Here is a 25,139-nt window from a genome sequence, read left to right on the forward strand (position 1 = left end):
TATGATGATGGTAATGACAATAATGAAGAACACACAAACAAACAGACAGTCGATTACAGGAGGCGTGAGAGGTGGTGCCAAGTCTTGTCAGACCAGCAGGCACTGTGCCATCCCCAGTCACCACACCTCTACAGGCCAGTGTGCATTGGTACTTACTGTTATGTTAGGGCGGATATTTACCCCCACACAACGAGATCCTGTGAGTAAGGCGTCTAGTGTTCTCTGTGTATATTTGTAGGTATTATGTATGTATGTAAGCAAGTATGTTTATATGTGTGGATTTTATGTATGTGTGTATGTATTATGTATGTTTATGTATGTATTTATGTATGTACGTATTTATGTAAGCAATTATTTATGGATGTAGATAAGCAACTGTGAATGTAGGTATGTATTTGTATATGTATGTATGTATGTGTGTGTGTATGTACGCTCACGGCATAACTCAGACCACAATATCAACACTACACCCCCCCCCCCTCCGCCATACATCCAGAAACTAGGAGGTGACATGTCTAGGTCAGGTCAGGTCACAGCTAACGACACATAAAACACCATCCAGCACGCGTAACCGCCTTCCTCGAGTACAGCCGAGTTAGTGAGTTGATTTTTTTCGTTTTTTTCTCCCCCCAGATGACGAGCCATGAGGAGACGAGTGACGAGGAGGCTGAGGATGCGCTACTGACGAGGTGAGGTATTCTATCTCTCTACCTTTACCTTCCCTTACTTACTTTCGTCTTTCCTTCCCTCCTTCCTTCACACTTGTGGTTGATGTAGTGTAGTGTAGTGGGTCGGTTCTATCAACTCAGGATTGGCCCAGTGCCCTGTATAAGCCTTATCAAATTATATTTTTTTTTACATTAATAATATGTGTAATAACCTCGACACCAGACACTAATACCTTATACTCCTTATATTCTCTGGTTGGTGGTGTCCTAGGTGTCCCTCCTCCCCCCCAGACACCAGACACTAATACCTTATACTCCTTATATTCTCTGGTTGGTGGTGTCCCAGGTGTCCCTCCTCCCAGACACCCAGACACCAGCCACTCCTGGTACTCTCAAGTATTCTCTGGCTGCGGTGTCCTAGGTGTCCCTCCTCCCCCCCAGACACCAGACACTAATACCTTATACTCCTTATATTCTCTGGTTGGTGGTGTCCCAGGTGTCCCTCCTCCCCCCAGACACTAGAACCTAACCTAACCTTACCTAACCAGGAAACATATGTCATTGTTTGTAAATTTACCGAATGACGTCATGATCTGCGAACCAATCAGATGCTCTTGAAGTTACTCCTGTCGAGTTACTTGACACACACACACACACACACACACACACACATGTACAACTTACGATGCAGTCCAGTTCCATAAGACAGTAATGAGAGAGAGAGAGAGAGAGAGAGAGAGAGTCACAGTAGAAGGGAGTGAGAGGGAGAGGGAAGTAAGAGAGAGTAAAGGGTAGCAGGACATGCAGAAGTAAACAAACACTCACCTTTGGTATTGTAAAACCAAATAAATACACTCCTTGACTACCAATACTGACTTGACTGATATCGTTTTCCCCTAATTTTTTACCTACCTCACATTGACGCAGCTTAGCGTGTGTGTGTGTGTGTGTGTGTGTGGTCGATTCTACACTACTACATGTATTAAGCTATGTAACGTCAGCTCTCACCTGCCTGCCCCCCCCCCCAGGTCAGTACAGTACTTCCCTATAATGAAAATAATAATAATTAGTGTTGATCATGTCCCCCGCTGCGTCTCAACCAAACCTTATCCCAGAACAATTAATATTTACTCGTGTTAACAGGCTCTTAATAATAATAATAATAATAATCATCATCATCACTGGACATTATATAAAAGGACTTCCAAGCTCCCTTTAGTCCGGTAAGGCAGGGAAGTTCTACATAAGGTAACCGATCTCTTAAAAGCCTTGGGTATTTAGCTTGTGAACACTTGGCTTGGAGTGTTTACAAGTGAGGGCAAGGCGAGGCAGTCCAGTTTCGAAGAGTCCAGTAAATATTTGACACTTCTGCTTTTCTATAACATTGAATCATTGTTCTCCGTTAAAGTTATCTCTATTAATGGTGTTCTGGTACTCTTACTACCTGTTCATTGTAATATAAAAGCTGTTTTTATTTTCGCTGGTGTAATATTCTGCGACATTTGTCTCGAGTCGCTCATCCAGTCTACCCAAAAATATGAACAACCGCTCTATTTCACCCAGCTGGGGATAATATAATAAAATAATAATAATAATACGTTAAGATGCACGACATTTCAGTTTTGGCGATAGAAACCAATTAAACACCTTCAGGCGACTTTATTCAGCTCAGAGGCGACAACGTACACAAAGGATTACAACACCGCATCAGTCTGTCTAGAGAACCCAGACAGACAGATTCAAGGGTTTTTTTCTGTGTGTTTCTGACGGACTGATACGATGAAGTGGTTGTCTTACTGACCCACTTATTGAGGAGCAACACGGTAAAATTGAGGGTATTCTAGCGCTCCTCATTATACCGTTGGCAACATCAGTAGTCATCAGTCACTCCTACACCACCACGCCGGCCACACATCCCTACAAACTGTTATTTTTCTGTCTATAACCAAACCCTTTAGTGAGGTAAGTTGGTTGAGAACTATACGGTGATGTTTATAAATTTACGAGAACCAATCAGCAGCCTTTCTTATCTTAAATGGACATGATGGTTCTGTGGAGTTGTTGTGATTACCGCCTCTGACGTCACATCTGTACCCGGCGCTTGGAATTTCAATAGGATGATTTTTGTAATGCACTTTATTTAACATCCAGGTTTTATGCTAAATTGTAATGATATTTTTGTTTGTTGTTTATCCATAATGTGAATAGTAAAGACGATAGCCGCGAGTAAAGTGCTTCTTTTTTTTTTTAACTGGAGGGTTATGGATAATGGTGATGTTAATGTTGGTTCACACAGCCCTAACTTGTATTGTGTGTGTGTGTGTGTGTGTCAGTCATTCAGTATATGTGTTTGGACTTGTGAGTGAGTGTTTGGTACCAGCGAGACGAAATACTTTTTAAGTTACTGGTGTCATGAAATACTTGCAGTCATGAGTAGGTGAGGGGGGGGGTAGGTGGTGTTAGTATATAGTTGGACCAAAGAAATAGCTAATAAACTCCACCCCATTTCTCTCTTCCTAACAAAAAATAAAAAAAAAATTAAGCGAGATAAATATAGTAATTATCATAAATAATAATACCGTATTATATAAATATTTCCTTGCCATATTACCAGAGTAAATAAATAAATAATCAGATGAGATTTTCGACTTGTGTTGTCTCCCTATTAGTGTTTCCTGCACAAGTTTTTCCTTCCCTAACACACCACAAAAAGCATCCGTCATGTTGGGTCTCGGACACTTACTGGTAACCAAACAAACCTTGTGTGTAAGTTAGTTTCAAGAAGTGTGTGTGTGTGTGTGTGTGTGTGTGTGTGTGTGTGTGTGTGTGTGTGTGACAAATATTATAAACTTCTTTGACCGATCGTTGACTAGTTCCTGTTGGTCTGAGTCTAGCTGCTGTGGGTTATTCCGTGTTGTGTTGTGTTCTTGTGAAAGTATTCATCACTACTACTACTTCAACTACTACTACTACTATTCTACTACTTCAACTAATACTACTATTATTTTACCCTATTTATCTGTCGTAGTTATCTGAATTATAACGAAAAACTTCTGTAACAAATATTTCGTTATAAAATTTTTCTGACCTGTAACACAAGTATTAACATATTGTATATTATTGATATTTCCCGACACCCTTTACATATAACAAAAACACATTACACCCCCTTGGCTCTGAACTGTGTATAACATTGAACTTCAAGGTATAAAAATCTTGAACGTGGTGCTTGTATATTTTAACTGGAATTTGAACGTGTGGCGGGTAATTCTGGCGCTATGACTCGACTGCAAATGCGATCGACCGTGCGATGTGTAAACTGATATATATATATATATATATATATATATATATATATATATATATATATATATGTATACGATGATTAGTGGTGTAGTATATTGTGTTGTAATGTTTATGGTGGTGAAGATGGCGGCAACTGTGACTTTATAATGAAGGTGGAAGATGATTTGAGGTGAGAGAGGAATGGCGGCAGTCTTGAACACCGACAGTTGGTACAGGAAGTACAGGAAGTTTACGGAGGACATCGTACCAGGTGGGCGGGGAGTCTGTAGTGGATTTCTCCCCTACAAACGCTGTTTGTCGCTGAGTAGCCAACCCCGCGAATTCCAGTGTATGCCTCGTGGTCTCGGTCAACCAGCGCCGCCCACGGAGTGTGTTAACTATTCACCCACGCCTTCACCTATAAAGACTCAACCGTGGTGACCTCTTCTAGCTGCAGCCGCAAGCAACACTTCCTCCTCTCTGTTGCCTGGCGTCCTCGTCAAAGGCGACCCACAAGCTGTCCTCCTCTGAGCACCCTCACCAACCAGCTCTCTCTACATCACGCTAGTAACCACGCTGCCACTTCCCAGCACCAAGCTGCATTGTACATCCAATGCAACATGTATACAGAGATCACATTGTGAGTTTCCTTTCTCCATCCCATCCTGAGTGTGAACCCAAACAAACAACCCGTTCCCCACAAGTCCAGGGGGATGGCTGCTTCTCGAGCTTCTCTCTGTTTGTGGCGAATTTGGGTCCTAAGCTTTAAAAGTGTTCGAGGAACAACGTAGTCAGGTGTGGCCTTGTTACAGCCAGTCTTGGCAAGGCTATATTATTTTTATATATAAATAATTCGTATTATTGCATAGAAATAATTGTGAATTAAATTAGGATTGGCAGAACTGTGAGATAACGATTATAGATTAAGGGGTAACTCGCATGTTTCCAGCTTGACGCCAACTTAAAACTAATTAATGTTGCGAGACATATTCACATACAATAAGAAGCTAAGTGAAGGCAAGAGACAAACTACATTATAAGAAAGCCTCAGTGTTGATGTTATTTTGACGTGTATATTTATTTCATATTTTATAGTGAGTTACAGGTGTCATGTAACCCGTTAGGACGGGAGGGAGGGTGGGGGGTTGACTGTGGTATTGTGAGGGGAGGTGGGGGGATGGCGCCGTTCTGCCCAGGTGAGGAGGGTTGTGTCAATTACCTGGGGCTGCCCTGTACCACACTTGGTAAACAGGACCGCATACTTTGCCTATCTGCTTCCATGTTTACCTGCCTGCTCGACCTGGTCTTCACGCCCACACACCTCTTACAGCAACTGCCTCCCCCGCCCACACGTCGTCGAATAATAGCTGCCTAAATTACACACACACACAGCTCAATCTATCATACCATGCTAGATGGTTCTTTTCGACCCTAAGTGACTACTGATATCTCCCCTTTTCAACCTCCGATCTTCCTCACCCCCCCACCTTTCCATCGCCCGCCTCACATACGCCAGTCACTATTTGGTGTGTAAGGTCTTCTCACCCCTCCCCCTCCCCTGTAAAGCTACGTCTCATCCTCCCCATTAACCTGATGCTAGTGACGACCAGCAAATACCGCGTAAAGTAAATTCTGTTCTGTCCTGCTGTGAGGTTGGTACGCTTTTCTCTCTCAAGCTGTACACGTGGATTTATTTCCCATTTTTTTTATTCAATATATAAATAAACGCAACAATGTTCTACGTGCATTAAGTATTACAGTCGTACATTTTTTGGTTTAGTAATTCTCTTCACTAATCGGTCACTGTTTAAAGTCACTGGCGGATAAAAGGTTTAATTCCCGCCACTGATGACGTCACTTTGGACCAGCGATGCTTATTGGTTTTGCTTCTGTTCCCCCTTCCTCGAATTTATGACACGCTGGCGTTTTCTTATTACCATTATTATTATTATCAATATCTTATAAACATTTAATAATTGTTTTTTTATCATTTTAAGAGTCAAACGTGTTCCTAAACTCCAAATATAAGTTGCTTTACGCAGTACTTGTCAGCCTGTCTTGTACACACACGCACACAATGCACTCGCTATTTGTTTTAGTTCCTGACGCCACCGCCGCCACTGGTCTGGGAGTGTAAACATACCGGCTAAGACCACAACTACGCCGGCACGAACACCAACCTCGACCACACCTCCTAGTTGAAGATACAAAAATGCACACACCTGGTTATTAGTACAAACTGTAAAATAACTCAAAATTAATAAACACTTCGTTAAGTTTACTCCGTTCACGTGAGCTGATTGGCCGAGCGATATGAGGAGCGTTGGGCTAATTTGGAGCTCTTCATTATTTAACTTATATTCTTTCTATTCTACAGTTGCAAGTAATATACTCACTCGTAATTGGTGCCAAATGAAATTAATTACTTAAGGTAGCCTCAATATAATGTTGGTGGTATTTGTGGATGTTTTAAGTCAGGTATAGTATCATAAATTCATCGCTGTCGCCATCATAAATCCGAATTTGGGATTTTCAAGCATTTTCTCGTCCATTTCGTCACCTGAAACCGAGAAAAAGTTGTGCAAAGACTGTAGTTGTGGTAGTGTAGTGTAGTGTATATGATGTTGGTGTAGTTGACAAGGGTAAATGACGGAACACTATACTCGCCATAATATTTCTCTGTCTCTCACTCACAAACACACATGTTTTGAAAGTTATCAAGGTCAAAATGTCATCCGAGTTAAAAGCAAGACCGTGGAGAATTAATTTCCTACATTCTGCACACGTTTCCAGGTTACCATCTTACTCCACGTGTGTAAGTTAGCTTCGTGTTATATCAACGTTAATTAATTGTCCAGGTAAGTGGTTGAGAGGCTGTGCAGGTAGATGTGTATTAAGAGTCCACAGGTACAGTACAGTAATGGCTTATTTAGAACACTACACCTGGTTACCTGTACACGGCACTACCACTACACTCCTCTCACCTGCACCACACCTCTACACACTTGTCATCCTTAACACTTGTGAAGCAAGCAACGCCCCCCCCCCCACACACTCACACACCTGTTGCTTTTACCCTTCACACTTCTGCTACCCTTCCCACTTATAATGGTCTTATGCTTTCATCTTAACACACTTCATTCTTTCTTCATTTTAACGCATTTCATTCTTAACCTTGTTTATATCCATTTATCTATCTATCTATCTATCTATCTTTCTTTCTTTCTTTCTTTCTTTACCTTTCCCACTGAATGTCTATCTATCTATCGATCTATCTGTAATCATAGGAAAAATTTGCTCGAGTCGATAAGTCTGTTAACTCATTCGATGATTTAATTACTTTACCTTTACTTTACACTTAAATCAACACTTACAATTCTCAGTAAAGTGTTTATAATCCACTCCCCTTAATGGTACCTCAACGGGAATTTTATACATCAGTTTATTTATTTTTTCACGACAGTATTGTTTATAATATTGTAATGATGTAAATTGAGGACAAAGTGTTGCTAGAGTCGGTCGTATTGTAAGTCACCCCCCGAAAGACTACCTGTACTTGGGGTGATCGATGAATCTCCAGAATGAACACTGTGATTCCTGTTGTCTTGGTAAGGTTGCCAAAATACTTCGCCCGTTGTGTTATATTTTTTCAACCCAATTTTGTAGATAGTTTTTTTTTTTAGGTGACTGTTTAGGTAAGGATGATACTAACTCAATACAAAACAGGTGTGAGTGATAAGATAGGCAGATGTAAACACTTTGAATTTAAACAGGTGAATTGGTATATATAAATCAGATCATCATTGAAGGTATAAATTTAAGGTCTATAGGTCTGACGGCTTGTTAATGGCGGTACAGAAACGGTACACAGTGGCTTTACTTTCAACACAAGAATAAAAATTATCTACTAATATCAGGCAACAGATGTGAGCGCAGCAGGTAGAAGCAGGCAACAGATGTGAGCGCAGCAGGTAGAAGCAGGCAACAGATGTGAGCGCAGCAGATAGAAGCAGGCAACAGATGTGAGCGCAGCAGAAGAGGCATGATGAGAGCGCTGCAGGAAGCAGGCAACAGATGAGCGCAGCAGGTAGAAGGCAGCGATGTGAGCGCAGCAGGTAGAAGCAGGTAACAGAGCGTGAGTGCAGGCAGAAGCAGGCAATATGAGCGCAGCAGGAAGCAGGCAACAGATGAAAGTAGCAGGTAGAAGTGAGAAAACAGATGCAGGCGGCAGGTAGAAGCAGGGCAACAGATGTGAGCGCAGCAGGTAGAAGCAGGCAACAGATGTGAGCGCAGCAGGTAGAAGCAGGCAACATGTGAGCGCAGCAGGTAGAAGCAGGCAACAGACTTGAGCGCAGCAGGTAGAAGCAGGCAACAGATGTGAGCGCAGCAGGTAGAAGCAGGCAACAGATGTGAGCGCAGCAGGTAGAAGCAGGCAAAACATCTTTAGTCAAGATGAACTCATGGAAGGACATGTACTGTATGTAAAGCAGAAAGATTAACATGCCTTCCTTCTTCCTTAGCTGCTGTAGCCTCTCATGACATGCTTCTCTCTGCAGTCTTCAATCTTGTATACTGGTCTTAACTCATGACTGGTGATGATGCTGTTACTGCTCTGGCTTCCCATACTCTCACTTATCGACTCATATAGATCTCTCCACACCCTGAACGTCCACAGTTGGCGAAGGTTATGGACTTAATTTTCTCCCTGCGTGTGATGGCTCCAGTGTTAAAAGAGCCTTCATAACTAACCTAACAAACAGGACTTAAAAAAAAACAGTACTTGACTATTTTAAAAGAGATTATCAGATGTTTGAAGTGTAATAGCAAATGACCTAGTTTCAATCCTAAGGGAGGGAGAGTCGTCGAAACTGGCACCCACCCCTGACCTCCCTCCTCCTCAAATGATTACAACTCTGTACTGTCCTAACCTCCTGCCCCACCATAACAATCTCTACCTTTTCCCTACCACCCACCATAACACCTCAGGCCTCGCCCTTACCACACATCATATAACATCTTACCTCTGCCCCTACCACCCATCATAACACCCACTGCCCCTACCACCCACCATAACACCCCGCCTCGCCCCTACCACCCACCATAACACCCCGCCTCGCCCCTACCACCCACCATAACACCCCGCCTCTCCCCCGCCACGCACAGTATACAAAAGGTACACCCACCAATATAGCCTCTAGGATTATATTATACCCTTGTAACCTCGACCTATATTAGTATACTGATCCACCGGTGAGTCTATGCTGATGTCTTATTCATTCACCTGTACTCTTTTCTCTTCTGCGAACGTGATATATATCTTTTATCTCTCTATTTCTCTGTTTTCCTCTCTTTTATGTCCTCTCTCTCCCGGCCACACCTAAAGCACACTCACCGTCTTACCGTGTAATGAATACTAACCATCTTATATACATCCCTCACCTGCTAATTGCCATTACATTACGCCCCTCTTACCTGCCTTGAGGTGAAGTGATGGGTTACCTTGACCGGGTTGTCTTGTCTTGAAGAGATGTGATATAGGGGGGAGAAGGGGAGAGAGAGAGAGAGAGAGAGAGAGAATGACGTGACAGTGCAGAGAGAAAAAAGAGATTATTTTGACATGATTAGTAGAGAGAGAGAGAACTCGGTAATACCCAATAGATGATACTTCTCTCTCTCTCTCTCTCTCTCCTTATAAAAAAAATCCATGATAAACCAGTTCTAAGATTAATCGTCTGTCGATATTTCGTGGAGATCAGATTAAAACAACCGTCAGGTGATCGGGGTTGGAACACCTGCGATTCACCTGACAACATCTGGGAGTCATTACGAATGCCTTTGAGTCACTTAAGAATCATTACGAACACCTATAGTCACTTAGTCATTACGAACACAGAGGATTCACCTGGAGGTCATTACGAACACCTATAGTCACCTGGAGGTCATTACGAACACCTATAGTCACCTGGAGGTCATTACGAACACCTATAGTCACCTGGAGGTCATTACGAACACCTATAGTCACCTGGAGGTCATTACGAACACCTATAGTCACCTGGAGGTCATTACGAACACCTATAGTCACCTGGAGGTCATTACGAACACCAATGACTCGTCTAGGACCATCCTTATAGTCAATGACTGTGTCACAGAGCCAGGTGTAGGCAGTTAGGTCACCCCCATCCCAACCTCCCTCTTCTCTTCCCTCTTAACTGAAGCTTAAATCAATACCTAATTCCTTCATTATCGTGTAAATTCATCTAATTGCTCAAGAGTTTCGTGAGTTAGTTCCTGTATAGATCATTTTTTATTATTTTTTTCTTCATGTCCACAAAGTTATATAACCAGTTGCTTGTTTGGGTTATACACTATGGCGGTGATAAATATTGAAACAGTTTATTTTGTCCAGAAAAATATAGATACAGAGTGGATAATAATAACAATATTAACATGGCTGTGCAACGTTGTCAAGTTACACAACAATATGTCGCATAATGGGGGTGTTTTGGCGAGTTGTTGTTGTTGTAGCTGTTGTTTTTACACTACAACTAGGGATTGACCAGGTAAGGGTAAGGTCCTATGCCATATTTTCTCTTGGATCATATTATCGGGAATCCATCTTTGCCACATCTAAGAAAACGCATCAACAACTGTACCAGGTGTAAATGCAACCGACAGTACCAAGTAAAATTTGGCATGTTTTAGCCCACCAGATCCCTTAGTTATTGTTCTTAAGTACCTCCCCCCTTATTTACAACCCAGTACTGCACCTCCTCACGACTGCCAACTACCCCCCCCCCCCACTGTAAAGTCATCTTGTCAACCTTGATATAAATATTTTCACTCCAAATTAAGTAGTTGTTTACAAGAGTGGGTGGTGCCAGAGGATCGTTACCATTCTCCTGTGGTTCAGTGTTTAATAATTAATTAGAGAAACTCGTGTTGAAGACTTCCTTGTGGTGGATTAGTGTGCCAAGAATAACCACCACAGTTCTGAGCCTCGTAAATAATTAAAAGTGTGAGGTGAGATGGGGATAGTAATTACCCCTCCTCCCCCCTTGAGAGGTGTAGTGGATCAGGTGCAGAACGTATACTACACCATCTACACATAGAAATATAAACAGCATTTATCCGTAAGAATAGTTAGTGGATAGGAATGTAAACACAGATATAAATAGAGAAAAAGTGTGTTTATTATGTCGTGGGCGATGATGGATGAGTAGAATGACATAATTGATCAGGTTCTTGTGCGTCAGTGCTTGGCGGCCATCTTGTAGCTTATGCATGTTGGGTTTCTTGTGTGTTGTGTATAGTATCACTGTGGCACCTCATGTTGTGTAGACCCTCTGTGGCACCTCATGTTGTGTAGACCCTCTGTGGCACGTCATGTTGTGTAGACCCTCTGTGGCACCTCATGTTGTGTAGACCCTCTGTGGCACCTCATTGTATAAGTGTGGCACCTCATAGAGAAAGCCTTAGACCACCTCGAGTCATAAACCTTCAAAAGCACTAATAATTCCTTCTCGTTCTTGTTAACACATTTGACATTGATAATAAAACGAATATCTAGAAACCTTTTAAAATACAGTATATCATTGGGGGTCAAAGGTTCACTCACTCCCTCCCTGAAGCAGTATCGACTCCCCAATGAAACAAAACACTCACACCAGATGGCACTAAGTTCGGAGTCTCATTCCCACGAGGAGCTAAAATCATCCCGTATCCCTCAAAGGAACATCAGTTGAGTAGGACAGTACAGTCACCTACAAAAGTCCTGTCGCCTCTCCTGCTGTTCCACGAACCCCGAAATTCAGACTCGTGAATCCGAAACATATATTGACAGATTAATACAACAGTTTCTACTGCTTCGGGTTCACGATTGTTAATCTCGGGGTTCGTGGAGCAGTAGGAGAGGCGACAAGACTTGTGTGAGTGACTGTACAGTACACTCGCAACAAAAAGTATCGGTGCATACTGTAGTGTGAACAATTTGAGACCAGTGACGATAGGTATTGGGAAAGGCGAGTTGTTCCAGCCGTATGATGGCAGCCCTGTAATCCTGCTGAGCTGCTACGATGGCCTGGTCAAGTGAAACAAACCGTTACCTGTGCTAATATGTCTTGGAGGACTTGGTTCACGAGAGGAGAGAAGAGGGAGTGAGGAAGCACCTTTGGGTCACATGAGTACAATGTCTGTCTGTCTTGTCCTTCAAGCTCGAGAGTACATTATGTGTAACCCTGAACTAGTTTACTGTGTACTCGTATAGATGTGTGTGTGTGTGTGTGTGTAAGTAAGTGTATGTGTGTATAAGTATGTATCTGTGTGTGTGTGTCTCCTATCACGACCTTTATGAAAAAACATCTTCAAATTGTGTTCAAGTCTTGGTTACCTACACAGCCTTGTTCACGTATACGTACAGCACGTGTCACACCTTCCCAACACACCGTCTCATTATCTCAGGTGTGTACCTCCCCTCACCTGTGCTTACCCTGAGTATAATTACCTTCAGTGTTTCATCCATATATGCAAACATACATACATGCATACATACATACATTACATACATACATACATACATACTCAAAAGAACCTTCAGTTTCTAGTTATCATGTATTGTCTCTAAGTCCATTCATTATAGGCCGGATACAGGAGCTCACCCTCCCCCCTGTATACTGAGCTTCCCTACACCTAGCTGTCACGTTGAGTCAAATAGAGAGATGGTCAGCAGAAAATTTGGTGACGTTGGTAGTGGTGGATCTTGGTTCTGTTGGTTTATCGATCTGACTCATCAGCTGAAACTAGGGTAGACAGTGTGTGTGTGTGTGTGTGTGTGAGAGAGAGATAAAGTATGCGTGTGGGAAGAGAAGAGTGTGTGTGAGACGGGGAGAAAGACTGTGTGTGTGTGTGTGTGTGTATAATTATGTGTTATGGTGTGGAGTAATAATAATAATAATAATAAATGGTTTATTGAAAGAGCATGGCATCCGGAAAGCTGAAAATATACAGTTACATAATTGGGGAATGGGTCTCTTGTTTGACATATAATATATAAGTAACATATGTGATATAAATATGATATATAATAACTAAGTGGGGAGGTGTGTGTTATGGTGTGTGTGTTATGGTGTGTGTGTGTGTTATGGTGTGTGTGTGTTATGGTGTGTGTGTTAGTAATGATGTGTGTATGTATAACGATTCCGAAGGTATAAGTTAAAGAGGCTGGAGTGAGGAATGACTGAACTACCCAATTCACCTATCCACATACATATATTATTACCCTTTGAACTACACGCCAGGACAGTGTAACACCTTCCTGAGTGATGAATGTGTGTGGCTACGTAACGAGTTCCTTATGTAACACTTGGTTGTGTATGGCTGTCACGCTCCGTAAGTAACTGCGTCGAGGTAATGAATAAATAAATACCAACAATGATTATGATGTTAGGATGAAGTTATGCAATGAAAAATAATAAGAAATAATAACAATAATTATGGTTGATAATAATAATAATAATAATAAAATAACTAATAATAATAAGACAGGATCAAACAATAATAACGGTTAATATATTTGTGTTATCGTCAAGTGAGTTTTTTTTTTGTCTGAGTCACTCCCGAACACGAGAACTAAACTACTATATTAAATCATTTCGCTTTGAAGTAATGGTGCACAGGTGTGGTGAAACCGTCATCCCTCCCTCTCTCCCCTCTCTCCCTCCCTTCCCATCCCTCCCTCCCGTCATCCCTCCCTCTCTCCCTCTCTCCCTCTTCCTGTCATCCCTCCCTCTCTCCCCTCCTCCCTCCCACCCTTCCCGTCATCCCTCCCTCTCCCCTCTCTCCCTCCCACCCTTCTCTTCATCCCTCCCTCTCTCCCCCCCGCCCGCGGCCACACAGACACCCTCAGTCGTTTCGTGGCCCCCTCAGTGAATACAGTGAAATACTACAGTATATATATTTTTTTATGAAGAAATATACTGTCGACTGGTACTTATATTACGAACATTTGTGTGTATGTGTGTTTATATACTACAAATGATTTCCGCAAATACGTGTCAGTTGTTGCAAAAAATTAACACTGTAAAATATATCTGAATTTATTTATTAACACATAAACACACAGGCAAGCAAGTTCCACGGCATTAGTAAATAGATTCTCAAGATTTGTTCGTCATATTGTCGTTAACTGGACATTACCGAATACCGATTCACTCAAACTACGACACAAAGATGGCTGCGTGACCAGGTCTGCCGTAGTTACCCTAATTACAATTTACTCCGGATAATCGTCCCCCCCCCCCTTATTTCTCAATGATGTGACCTTAACCTTTTATCTTTCGACCTTAAAAACGTGAGGTAATTATAGTAAATATATCTATTGAGTATAACAGGCACTGCTTTATGGTTTCTCTTCCTGCCTCACTTTGCTCAATTGTTGTTATGTCATGTACAGTATTACTACGCTTCCAAAAACTAACCGGGACGGTATTTTTTTGAAGCATGTTGTCTCAATAATGAAATACACTAGTCATCCACGATAAACAATTTAGGAAAGACAATTTTTTGGGTTTGTTTACACATTGTATATAAAGTTAAATAAATAAAGCAAGGGATGAACTGACGATTCTCCGCCTCCCTAGCTTATTTCACCTAAAGATTAAGCATCCCAGTCTACCCTATCCTTTCCTATCCTCAATCCCCCAAATAGTGTTAGAGCGTGTGTGTGTGTGTGTGTATTATAGTTCGTGTGTGTCATAATTTGTGTGTGTAATGGTGTGTGTGTGTGAAGTTGCGTGTGAAATAAGAAAGGAATGGACTGGACTTTGAGTTTTACCTCCTGAAGTGTGTTGGACGTGGTGTTGTATAACATTACCCTGCTTCAAGCTGTTACTGAGGCCAACCCTCTTCTACTGTCTTGCCAGGGTTTTCGTGGCGTGTGCAAAAGGGCTCTCGGCAGCGTCTGTTTATTTGGTATCTCAAAAGTCCATAAATATTTTCATCCCTTTGACAATTGTGTTTAACCATTTGACGATTGTGTTTTAACCCTTTGACACCCATGATTTAACCCTTCAAAAATAATTTAACCCTTTGAAGACGCTGATTTAACCCTTTGACTACTATGATTTAACCTTTTGACACCCATGATTTAACCCTTCAAAAATAATTTAACCCTTTGAAGACGCTGATTTAACCCTTTGACACCTATGATTTAACTCTTTGTAGACGATGATTTAACTAGATGCGTGCAGTCACCAGCTTAACGTTAGTATCGTGAAGATGTACAAAACGCTCGCTCAGTCATCCAGTGTTGCAGAGGAGACGCAGATGTTGTGATGGTATGGTGTTGCATAGTGAAGTTTGATGGGAAGGTCGCTCCTCTCTCTCTCTCTCTCGCTCTCACACACACACGAAGCCAAAATGAACAGAATTCACCAACTACATTTAAAATTTATTAATGAAATCTAGTTGTGACGTCATGGGTCAATGTTCGTAGGTTCTCTTCCCTTTCGGGGTGACAGGCTGGGGAGAGGGTGGGGGTTGGGGGAGTGGCAGGGGTTAGGGGAGGCAGGGATGGGGGTGGGAGGGGGATGTCTGGTTAGGTTATGACGTAGCGGAATATGAAATAAGGCCCTTAAAACACCCATGTATGGTATAGGGTAGGATGTTTAGTGGCTGTACCGACAGACAATAAATAACCCAGTGCTGGAACGCTGGAAAGTTTCAAAAGGAGGCTGGATAGATTCATGGATGATAGAGAGTGGTAGTAACTCTCGACAGGAGCTGCCATGCACAGGCCAACCGGCCTATTGCAGACTCCTTATTTTCTTATGTTCTACTTATGTTCTTCAACCCTAACACACTATTAGCTTAGCTAGGCGGTCAGCTCGCCCTCTCTTACCTCCTCCTAAACTTCTTCAATTTCCGAACTATAACTTCCTTCCCCCACCTCTAATCTTCTTTCACCCTCCTTTCTCTACAAACAAAAAAGTTAGATAGGTGAAATATTAAAAGTATTTATTTTAGTTAATGAGGTGAATTGTTAAAATGTTATTATTATTATTTTTTATTGTTATTATATTGTTGTTGTGCTCTTATTATTGTTATTATTATTATTATTATTATTATTAGTAGTAGTAGTAGTAGTAGTAGTAGTAGTAGTAATAGTGGTATTAGTAGTAGTAGTAGTAGTAGTAGTAATAGTGGTATTAGTAGTAGAAGTAACGGTAATGGAAGCAATAACAGGTTTCTTTTAAATTAGGCTTAACTGGGGTTAGCTTAACTATGACTAGATTAGATTAAATTTGGTTTGGTTAGGCTTAATGGACTGGGCTGAGACAGTGGGACTAGGTCGGCGACGAAGGAGGAATCGACCTGCTTTGTCTGACGTTCACGAGATGTTGTGCTACAGTGTCCATCTCTCTATCGATATAATACCTTCATCCTGGACCACCCCACATTATGTAACATCTCCTCACACAAACACACACACACAGACATAGTTACAACCTCAAGTTACCCACATAGTTACAACCTCAAGTTACCCACATAGTTACAACCTCAAGTTACCCACATAGTTACAACCTCAAGTTACCCACATAGTTACAACCTCAAGTTACCCACATAGTTACAACCTCAAGTTACCCACATAGTTACAACCTCAAGTTACCCACATAGTTACAACCTCAAGTTACCCACATAGTTACAACCTCAAGTTACCCACATAGTTACAACCTCAAGTTACCTACATAGTTACAACCCCGGCAGCGACCCACATGGTTACAACCCCGACAGCTACCCACATGGTTACAACCCCGACAGCTACCCACATGGTTACAATCCCGACAGCTACCCACATGGTTACAATCCCGACAGCTACCCACATGGTTACAACCCCGACAGTGTTTATAATGTATTTCTAGAATTAACAACAATATTTATGGCGTAAATGGTATAGGATTTTATTTACACGGAGACTAGCCTATGGTGATTTACGTTTATTTGATACTTGATTGTGATTATGTAAAGAATATGGTGATTGTATGTATGTTATTACCATTGCGTTAGGTTACGTTACGTTGGGTTAGGTTATGTTGGGTTTGGTTATGTTGGGTTTGGTTATGTTGGGTTTGGTTATGTTGGGTTTGGTTATGTTGGGTTTGGTTATGTTGGGTTTGGTTATGTTGGGTTTGGTTATGTTGGGTTTGGTTACGTTGGGTTTGGTTATGTTGGGTTTGGTTACGTTAAGTTTGGTTATGTTGGGTTTGGTTACGTTAAGTTTGGTTATGTTGGGTTTGGTTACGTTAGGTTAGGTTATATTGGGTTATGTTGGGTTTGGTTACGTTATGTTGGGTTTGGTTATGTTGGGTTTGGTTACGTTGGGTTTGAAGTTTGGTTATGTTGGGTTTGGTTATGTTGGGTTTGGTTACGTTGTTTGGTTATGTTGGGTTTGGTTACGTGTTGGGTTTGGTTATGTTTTTGGTTATGTTGGGTTTGGTTATGTTGGGTTTGGTTATGTTGGGTTTGGTTATGTTGGGTTTGGTTATGTTGGGTTTGGTTATGTTGGGTTTGGTTATGTTGGGTTTGGTTATGTTGGGTTTGGTTACGTTGGGTTTGGTTATGTTGGGTTTGGTTACGTTAAGTTTGGTTATGTTGGGTTTGGTTACGTTAAGTTTGGTTATGTTGGGTTTGGTTACGTTAGGTTAGGTTAGATATTAGAAAGACTTGTGTCCATCATAAAGGTTCGTAATGTGATTATGGTGAAGAATTCAGTCATACCCATAAAAAAATACCCCCGTATGTGTAATGTTGTTTGAGGAGTGAGATGAATGACAAAACTAAACACTGTGTATGAGGTGTGTCGCTAAAGATGGTTGATGGAGCCTGTAGGTGTTGGGTGACCAGGTACAGCACGCAACACTCACAGCTATTCAGTGTATAAATATGATGATAAAATGCCACCCATCACAACGGTGTGTACGTGACAAAGCGAGTGGTTTGAGTGCGTGCATGTGTGTGTGTGTATGTGCGTGTGTGCTCCAGTTGTAGAGGGAGATGGTGGTGGAGGAGGCGCCTCATACCATCTCGGGACTCCCTCTTGGTCACATCTCACAGCCATTCTGCCGCTACTGTTGTCTGTTCCAATCCTCCCCCTACTCCTTTGTTTACTGTAACGAGATCAAAGTGTATATCATTTATACATACATACATACATACATACATACATACATACATACATACATTCATACATACGCTATAATTACCCTGGGTTTGTGATCAGGTACTACGTGCACAAAAACAGTATTTATTTGTATGCCGCGTCCCCCGATGTTGGCAAGGCTATATGTCCGCCGCTGTGAATCTTAAATCAAAATAATATCACCAAACGAAAGTCTAAGAAGGCATAGCTCTTCGATGAACAGACAGACAGACGCGCGCCGGCTACCCAAGAGTAAAGCTGCTTCTCCCTCGCTCCAGCCCTCGTATAAAAGAAACTAGGCTTACTACCATACCAACACGGGTGAGTCATTTACTTCCTTTACAACACTGTCGTTCTTCACTACCATAACACTGTGACGATTTTTTTTTTTCATTTTTTAAGTTTTTTAGTTATTTATTTTATTTTTTATTAAGTGACAGTCGAAGTGAGTTGTGTTATTAGTTAGTCTTTAAGGTGTGGGTGAAGACTCGATTGTAGGTACTAACACCGCACGTAGCAACAAGGCTAGGCTCCTCATTTACACACATTTATCATATGCTACGACAACCGTTATGTTTTAGGTTTTATAAGGATTATCTTTTGTTAATATTTTGTTAATTATGAAGACCAGTAACGTGGGTCGTCTTTGATTTTTTTTTTTTTTAATTATGAAGATCTAACCCGGCTCACTAGTTGGCGTCTTTCGTACAAATTTTCTTGACCGGGATAATGTTGGATCAGGTCGTGGAGTTGAATGACATTGTTGACTTAATACAGGGACTAGCCAGGGGGGTCTCTCAGCTGGGTAAAGACATCATAAGGTACCTAAATGAAACATTATTAATAGATTAAACTTGAGATTTTGTAAGAATCATTTATGGTGAAAATTTTACAAACCACTTTTTTTGGATAAGGCAAAAAGACTTATTATAACCTTGCCTAACTCAACCTAACCTGCCAAACTTATCCTAACCTGCATAACGAAACCTAACTTAACCTACCTTACCTAACCTGCATAAGAACAAAAGAACATAAGAAAATAAGGAGTCTGCAATAGGCCGGTTGGCCTGTGCATGGCAGCTCCTGTCGAGAGTTACTACCACTCTCTATCATCCATGAATCTATCCAGCTTCCTTTTGAAACTTTCCAGCGTTCCAGCACTTACTACAAAGTTGCTAAGCTTGTTCCATTCGCCCACCACCCTATTTGTGAACCAGTTCCTTCCTATCTCCCTCCTAAACCTAAACTTATCCAACTTAAATCCGTTGCTCCGAGTCCTATCCTGCTCGGATATTATAAGAACTTTATCTATATCCCCCTTCATTGATTCCTTTCACCCACTTAAATACTTCTATCATATCTCCCCGCACTCTTCGTCTTTCTAGGAAATGCAAGTTTAGTTTCTTTAACCTATCCTGATATGGAAGGTTTCTAAGTCCCGGAATCATTTTCGTCATTCTTCGCTGCACTGACTCCAGTGAATTGATATCCATTTTATAATAGGGGCACCAGAACTGAACCGCATAATCGAGGTGCGGCCTGACTAGCGCAAGATATAGTTGAATAAGACCTCTGCACTCTTGTTACTTACACTCCTAGATATAAAACCCAATACTCTGTTTGCCTTATTTCGAACATTAACGCACTGTTTTCTAGGCCGTAGGTCCGGGCTTACAAGTACCCCTAAGTCTTTTTCACAAGTCGACTTCTCTAGGTTGATGTTGTTAAGGCTGTATACATTGACAGTATTTGTTCTTCCAAGATTAAGTACGCTGCACTTGCTGGTGTTGAATTTCATTTGCCATTTTTCAGACCACCCCTGCAGTTTATTTAAATCCTAACCCAACCTAACCTCCCTAACGTAACCTGCCAATCCTAACTTACCTAACCTACCTATCCTAACCTACCTGACCTAATCTAACCTAACCTGTCTTACTTCCCTAACCTAACCTAACCTAACCACTTGGTTCCCTTGGTGTTGAATGAACTTGTTACTTGTCTGTCGTCAAGCCAAATAAATTATGACAAGTGGAGCTTCTTTTTTTGTTTATACACTGTCTCATTATGTCTTCCTGGTGGTGTCTCGTGGGGCGACCGGGATAAAAAAAAATGCCACAAAAAAATATATCAGTTTTGGTTCGGTTCGGTTCGTTGATTTATTTCCTTATGTTGGGTTAAGTTAGTTGACTTTATTTGTCCATGTTGGGTTAGGTTAAGTTACTGTAGGTTGGATTACGTTAGTTGACTTTATTTGTCTATGTTGGGTTTGGTTAAGTTAGGTTGGATTAGGTTAGTTGACTTTCCCTGTTGGGTTAAGTTAGGTTAGGTTAGGTTAGTTGATTCTTTTTCCTGTGACTGTGTTCCCTAGTTTGGTTTTATGCAGCAAACGTCAGTCAGCTGTTAAACTAAAGTAAACATTGTGTGTGGTGTTTTATTATGTTTCGTTTTCTCTGTGTGAAGATGTTTTATGAAATGTTTGGCTAGACTCGACCGTGCACAGCTGTTCAACTTCGCCACCCACAGACACACATATCTCCAGCAGCGGGGGTTACGTTACCTAGTTTCTTGGTAATATGATATATTTATATATTAATTAAGATACGACCATTAAAAGATATAATGATTTTCTTTAATTTTTTCTTCCGTTTTCAAAGTTTTTTTTTTTCACTTATTTATGTTAGTTTTTAATTTATTTTATAGAGTATGTGCTACCTACACAAGATCGTCAACTACCATGTATGTACACACAGTCACCAGTTACCACGTACACATAGTCACCACCTACCACAAACACAGTCACCACGTACACACTACCTACCACGTACACACAATAATCTTCACTATATTCTACAAAGTTTCAGACAACAGCCACCACCAACACCTCTCTCTCTCTCTCTCTCTCTCTCTCTCTCTCTCTCTCTCTCTCTCTGTTTAAAATCGAAAGTTACAGAAAGTCGAGACATTTGCATAAATTATCTTAAAATTAAATCAGGTTAAATTTGGCTTAAATCAGTTAAGTCAGGTTAACCAGTTGATTAAGTAAATCTAGTTCTGGGTGTGGCTGGTAACCTAAATTAATGAGTTAAATTGAAATGTTTTACGCTTTCACTTCCCAAAATATTGATTGAAAAAAAAATGAATGGAGAAGAAAAAGCTATAGAGTGATATATAAAGTTGGTTCTTAAGCCTTGTGGGCGTCATGGTGTGGTCCTCATGGGCGTCATGGTGTGGTCCTCATGGACGTCATGGTGTGGTGGTAGAGTAACAGTAAACAGGTTAGTTAATAATCACTGTGTAACAAGTGTTGTGGTTCACCCCCTTGGAGAAAATTCCACTGAAAAATAGGCCTAACCCGGTCAGCCATTGTGTGGAGGAGACCTATAAGGCAGGTTGTCAGGTCAGCAGCTCTGGTGATTGACCGCCTCTCGTCTCACGCCTCCCAAGATTTCATCCCTTGATAAAAATTCTCCGCCAGTTTACTACACCGGCTGCCGGGTTAACATACGGTCTTAAATTATAAATCTTCTACAATAACTTACAATATTTTTTTTTTTTACTTTGTGGCAAATTCACCTGGAATATAGTGGTTACAGTTGAATGATATAAGACTCTCATATTACTTAGAGGGAAGGAATTAGACTTAATAAACTCCATACAACTCGATCTCAGATTTTACGCCAGAGAAGCAGACGCCGCCCTGGTAACACTGTCTACACTCACTCCCAGCCGTTCAGTTTTATTCCGATAGACTACATAATGAAGTCAATCGCATTATTGTAAGCGGGAAATAAAATCATAAAGTAATGGTATAGTTTGTCCTTTAGGCCCCTCTAGCTTGTGGTGATTTATCATATTAAAACGGGTTAACTACTGTAATTCGTCCTGTCCAGCACAACCACACACTAATACAACAATGAAGAGTTTTGTCTACTTTATCGTCACTTCGCCACTGACTTAACTATATAGAACCACTGACTTGACATAACCTAGTGATAGTAGGTCCACCACATGACTCCTTGCTGGGGGAACACCTCCTCTGCAAGTGTTACCCGCGATACGTGTCCTTTCTGGGTGGTGCTGGGGGGTAGTGGTGGTGCTGGGGGTGGTGGTGCTGGGGGTAGTAGTGGTGGTGCTGGGGGTAGTCGTGGTGGTGGCGCTGGGGGTAGTGATGGTGGTGGCGCTGGGGGGTAGTGGTGGCGCTGGGGGGATAGTGGTGGTTGTGGCGTTGGGGTAGTGGTGGTGTCTCTGAATTGATGCACACTCACAAGAAAGATATATATCTGTAGTGATCACGTGGGATTATTATTATTATTGTTATTTTTTTTTTGGCGGCCCCTCCCCCCCTACATCCTTGTGTAAGGTGAAGCTCAGAAGCGTTTAGATGTCGTGACTCGGTCTGCACGGGGTGAGTTACTAGGTAGAGGCATTACCAAGAGTGTAACAATGCGACCTTGAATGTGACGGCGCGCGAGGATTTTTTTTTTTCGGTGATGTTTCAATTTTTCTCTTGATGTTCTTTATAATGTGAGTGATTTTGGGGGGGGGATTTGTAATGGCAGGTTTGGTTTAGGTTAGGTTAGGATGACATCCTTAACTTACTCTTTACTGTACTGTACTACCATTGCCAAGCTAACAACAGCACTTGGTTTGGTTAGTTAGGTTAGGTTATGATGGCATACTTAACTTAATCTAGGATAGGTTAGGTTAGCATGCTTACGTTAGTCGAGTGACACTATCAAACTTTTTTATGACGTTTCCGGAGGTTATGAGCCTTATCTGGTATTTGTTAACCTTGGCCTTGTTTATATACGACTGTCACCGCCTCCTCATTGGTCTTCAAGTTTGCTGTCACATCTGAAGGTTGGCGACCACAGCCCACCACTAAACGTTCTCTAGGGACCCAGTTTTTAATTTCATTCATCCATCCCAGTCTCTGCCTCCTACCCTCATCTTTACCCATTAATATCTCTGTTATTATCCCCTCATCCTTAATGACCAAAGTATCTCATTTGATATATAATATTTGGTATTATTGTCGTTTCGGTCATCCAGTGAATTTTAGAATTTTAAGTTTAGTTTAGGTTGGGTTAGGTTAGGTTAGGTTAGGTTAGGTTAGATTAGGTTAGATTGAAATTATGTTTTTCCTATGCTTTTTTGGTGTTTTGAACAACTTCCAAATACGTGGATGACCGAAACGATAATTTTACCGACTATTTTAACACTTAAGTCTGTTCTTGCATCAGCCCCTTCCGTATGTACTGTAGACTACCCCCTCAGGCCCGGCCGTCATTCTTTGCATGTAGGAGCATCTCTTAGTACCTGATGTGCATGATGACTTGTCCAGTTTGAGTAATATCATCTCTTGTGTGGGGTGTTTGTATCCCTTCTCGAAAACAACCCTAGTAAGGTCATAAGAATATTGACCTGGGTTCCAATTGCTTGAGTTTTGTTTACGTAGCCTATCCAATTGTTTTCAGGATTTCATTTTTTTTTAGGTTGCAGGTGGGTGTGGTAAGCAGGTGTATTGAATATCATCAGTGCGCAACAAGGAGAAGTGTATAAGTGTTTTTTCTGGTACACATCGTCAATCGTGATGTTTCATAATTTATCAGTGTGCGTGTTTATCGTGTTGGTTGACGGTTGGTGCCGCTATTACTTCACTTCACGAATTTTTCCATCGACCACACTTTGACATCTCTCTCTCTCTCTCTCTCTCTCTCTCTCTCTCTACCTTAACTTCCTCGTCATATTATATTCCTAATGCGATATTTGGTTAATTTAGGTTAGGTTAGGTTGTAGTCAGTATAAGGCAGGTATGTGTTCAGTATATCGTCAATATGTGGCAGTATCTGGTAAGTACAGTATGTGGTTAGTATGAGGAAGTATGTGGAGAGGAAGCGGAAGTACACACAGTATATGGTTCAATCGTGGTGTCAACCTTTCACCAAGGTCAACATTGCCATTAAAGGCGTTATATAAAGTGGATTACCTTCACTATATATAACTAGACAACACCTCACCTTGACTCCTAACCAATACACCTGAGTGAAGTGGGGGGGTCCACGTAGTAACTCTCCTTGTGATCACAGAAACACCTTTTAAATTTGTGGATTAAATTTTTTTCCTACCTAGGTTAGATAAGATAGCTCTGAATCCCTTACCTGAGCGACACCTATGGTCAAACAACATAACCTTGGTAACCTCCTTGCCCCCTTAACCCAGTGCTGGCATTATATTGTTTTTTCTCTATCAACCTTCAGCAACACTGGTCACAAACACAAATCACTTTCTTCACCCCTTCTCAGTTCCTTTCCTCTTCCTCCCTCTGGTCACCTAATAAGAAATCATGGGGATTAGTTTCACCCTCTAGTGTAATGATAATCTTCACCTAATTATGTTTGATATGTAAAGTCTTGATTTTTTTTCGGATTTAATTTTTCTCTTTGATATGAAAATAATTATAGATGATTTTTTTGTTACTGAATTAAGGAATATATTTTGTAACCAACACAAATATGTCTGAAATGTTTACACTGTCAATTCGAGGTCATGTTTCATCATGTCTACTCAAACGTTGGCGCCAAATATTATTGATCAGTCTGCGACATCAGTCTCGGTGAGGTATATAACACGTATATTGTGGGGTTTCGAAATCGGCTAGTCAGAGACAAACGGCAGTTGTAGTTGTAGGGGAAATTTCCACTACAATATCACCTTCTTTGTTTAAACATTTGTGAACGCGTTTAAAAGTTTATAGAGTGTGTAGCTGAGTTGGCCCGAGTCGGTCAATTTTATTAACTGGTTGACGAAGAGGATTTTTATTTTATTTTTTTTAACCCCTGTGCTCTCACCCACGAGGAGCGATGACTGTTCCTCTTAACTGAAGGTATAAGAATGCACCTAACAGTTTAACGCTAACTAGAACAGATAAAAATCACTTTCAAACACACCATCATAATATCCTGAGTATCTTCACTACACGCGTTCACTTGACA

General features: G+C 41.2%; 1 protein-coding gene across 5 annotated transcripts in view; it reads left to right on the plus strand.

Moving 5' to 3' along the window:
* The window catches only part of LOC121870019 (prestin-like), a 46,672-nt gene that overhangs the window by 6,302 nt on the left and 15,231 nt on the right, over nucleotides 1-25,139 (plus strand). For 2 of the 5 annotated variants that reach the window (XM_042371748.1, XM_042371744.1), the window contains exon 2: nucleotides 634-689. In XM_042371748.1, the coding sequence (XP_042227682.1) occupies nucleotides 634-689 (56 nt within the window). Of the gene's footprint in view, nucleotides 1-112; nucleotides 200-633; nucleotides 690-2,531; nucleotides 2,631-18,031; nucleotides 18,466-25,139 lie in introns of those variants that run through there. The other 3 variants (XM_042371746.1, XM_042371750.1, XM_042371749.1) reach the window with 3 other exon arrangements.

Source organism: Homarus americanus, unplaced genomic scaffold, assembly GCF_018991925.1.
Source record: "Homarus americanus isolate GMGI-L3 unplaced genomic scaffold, GMGI_Hamer_2.0 scaffold14467, whole genome shotgun sequence".
Classification (NCBI taxonomy): Eukaryota; Metazoa; Arthropoda; class Malacostraca; order Decapoda; family Nephropidae; genus Homarus; species Homarus americanus.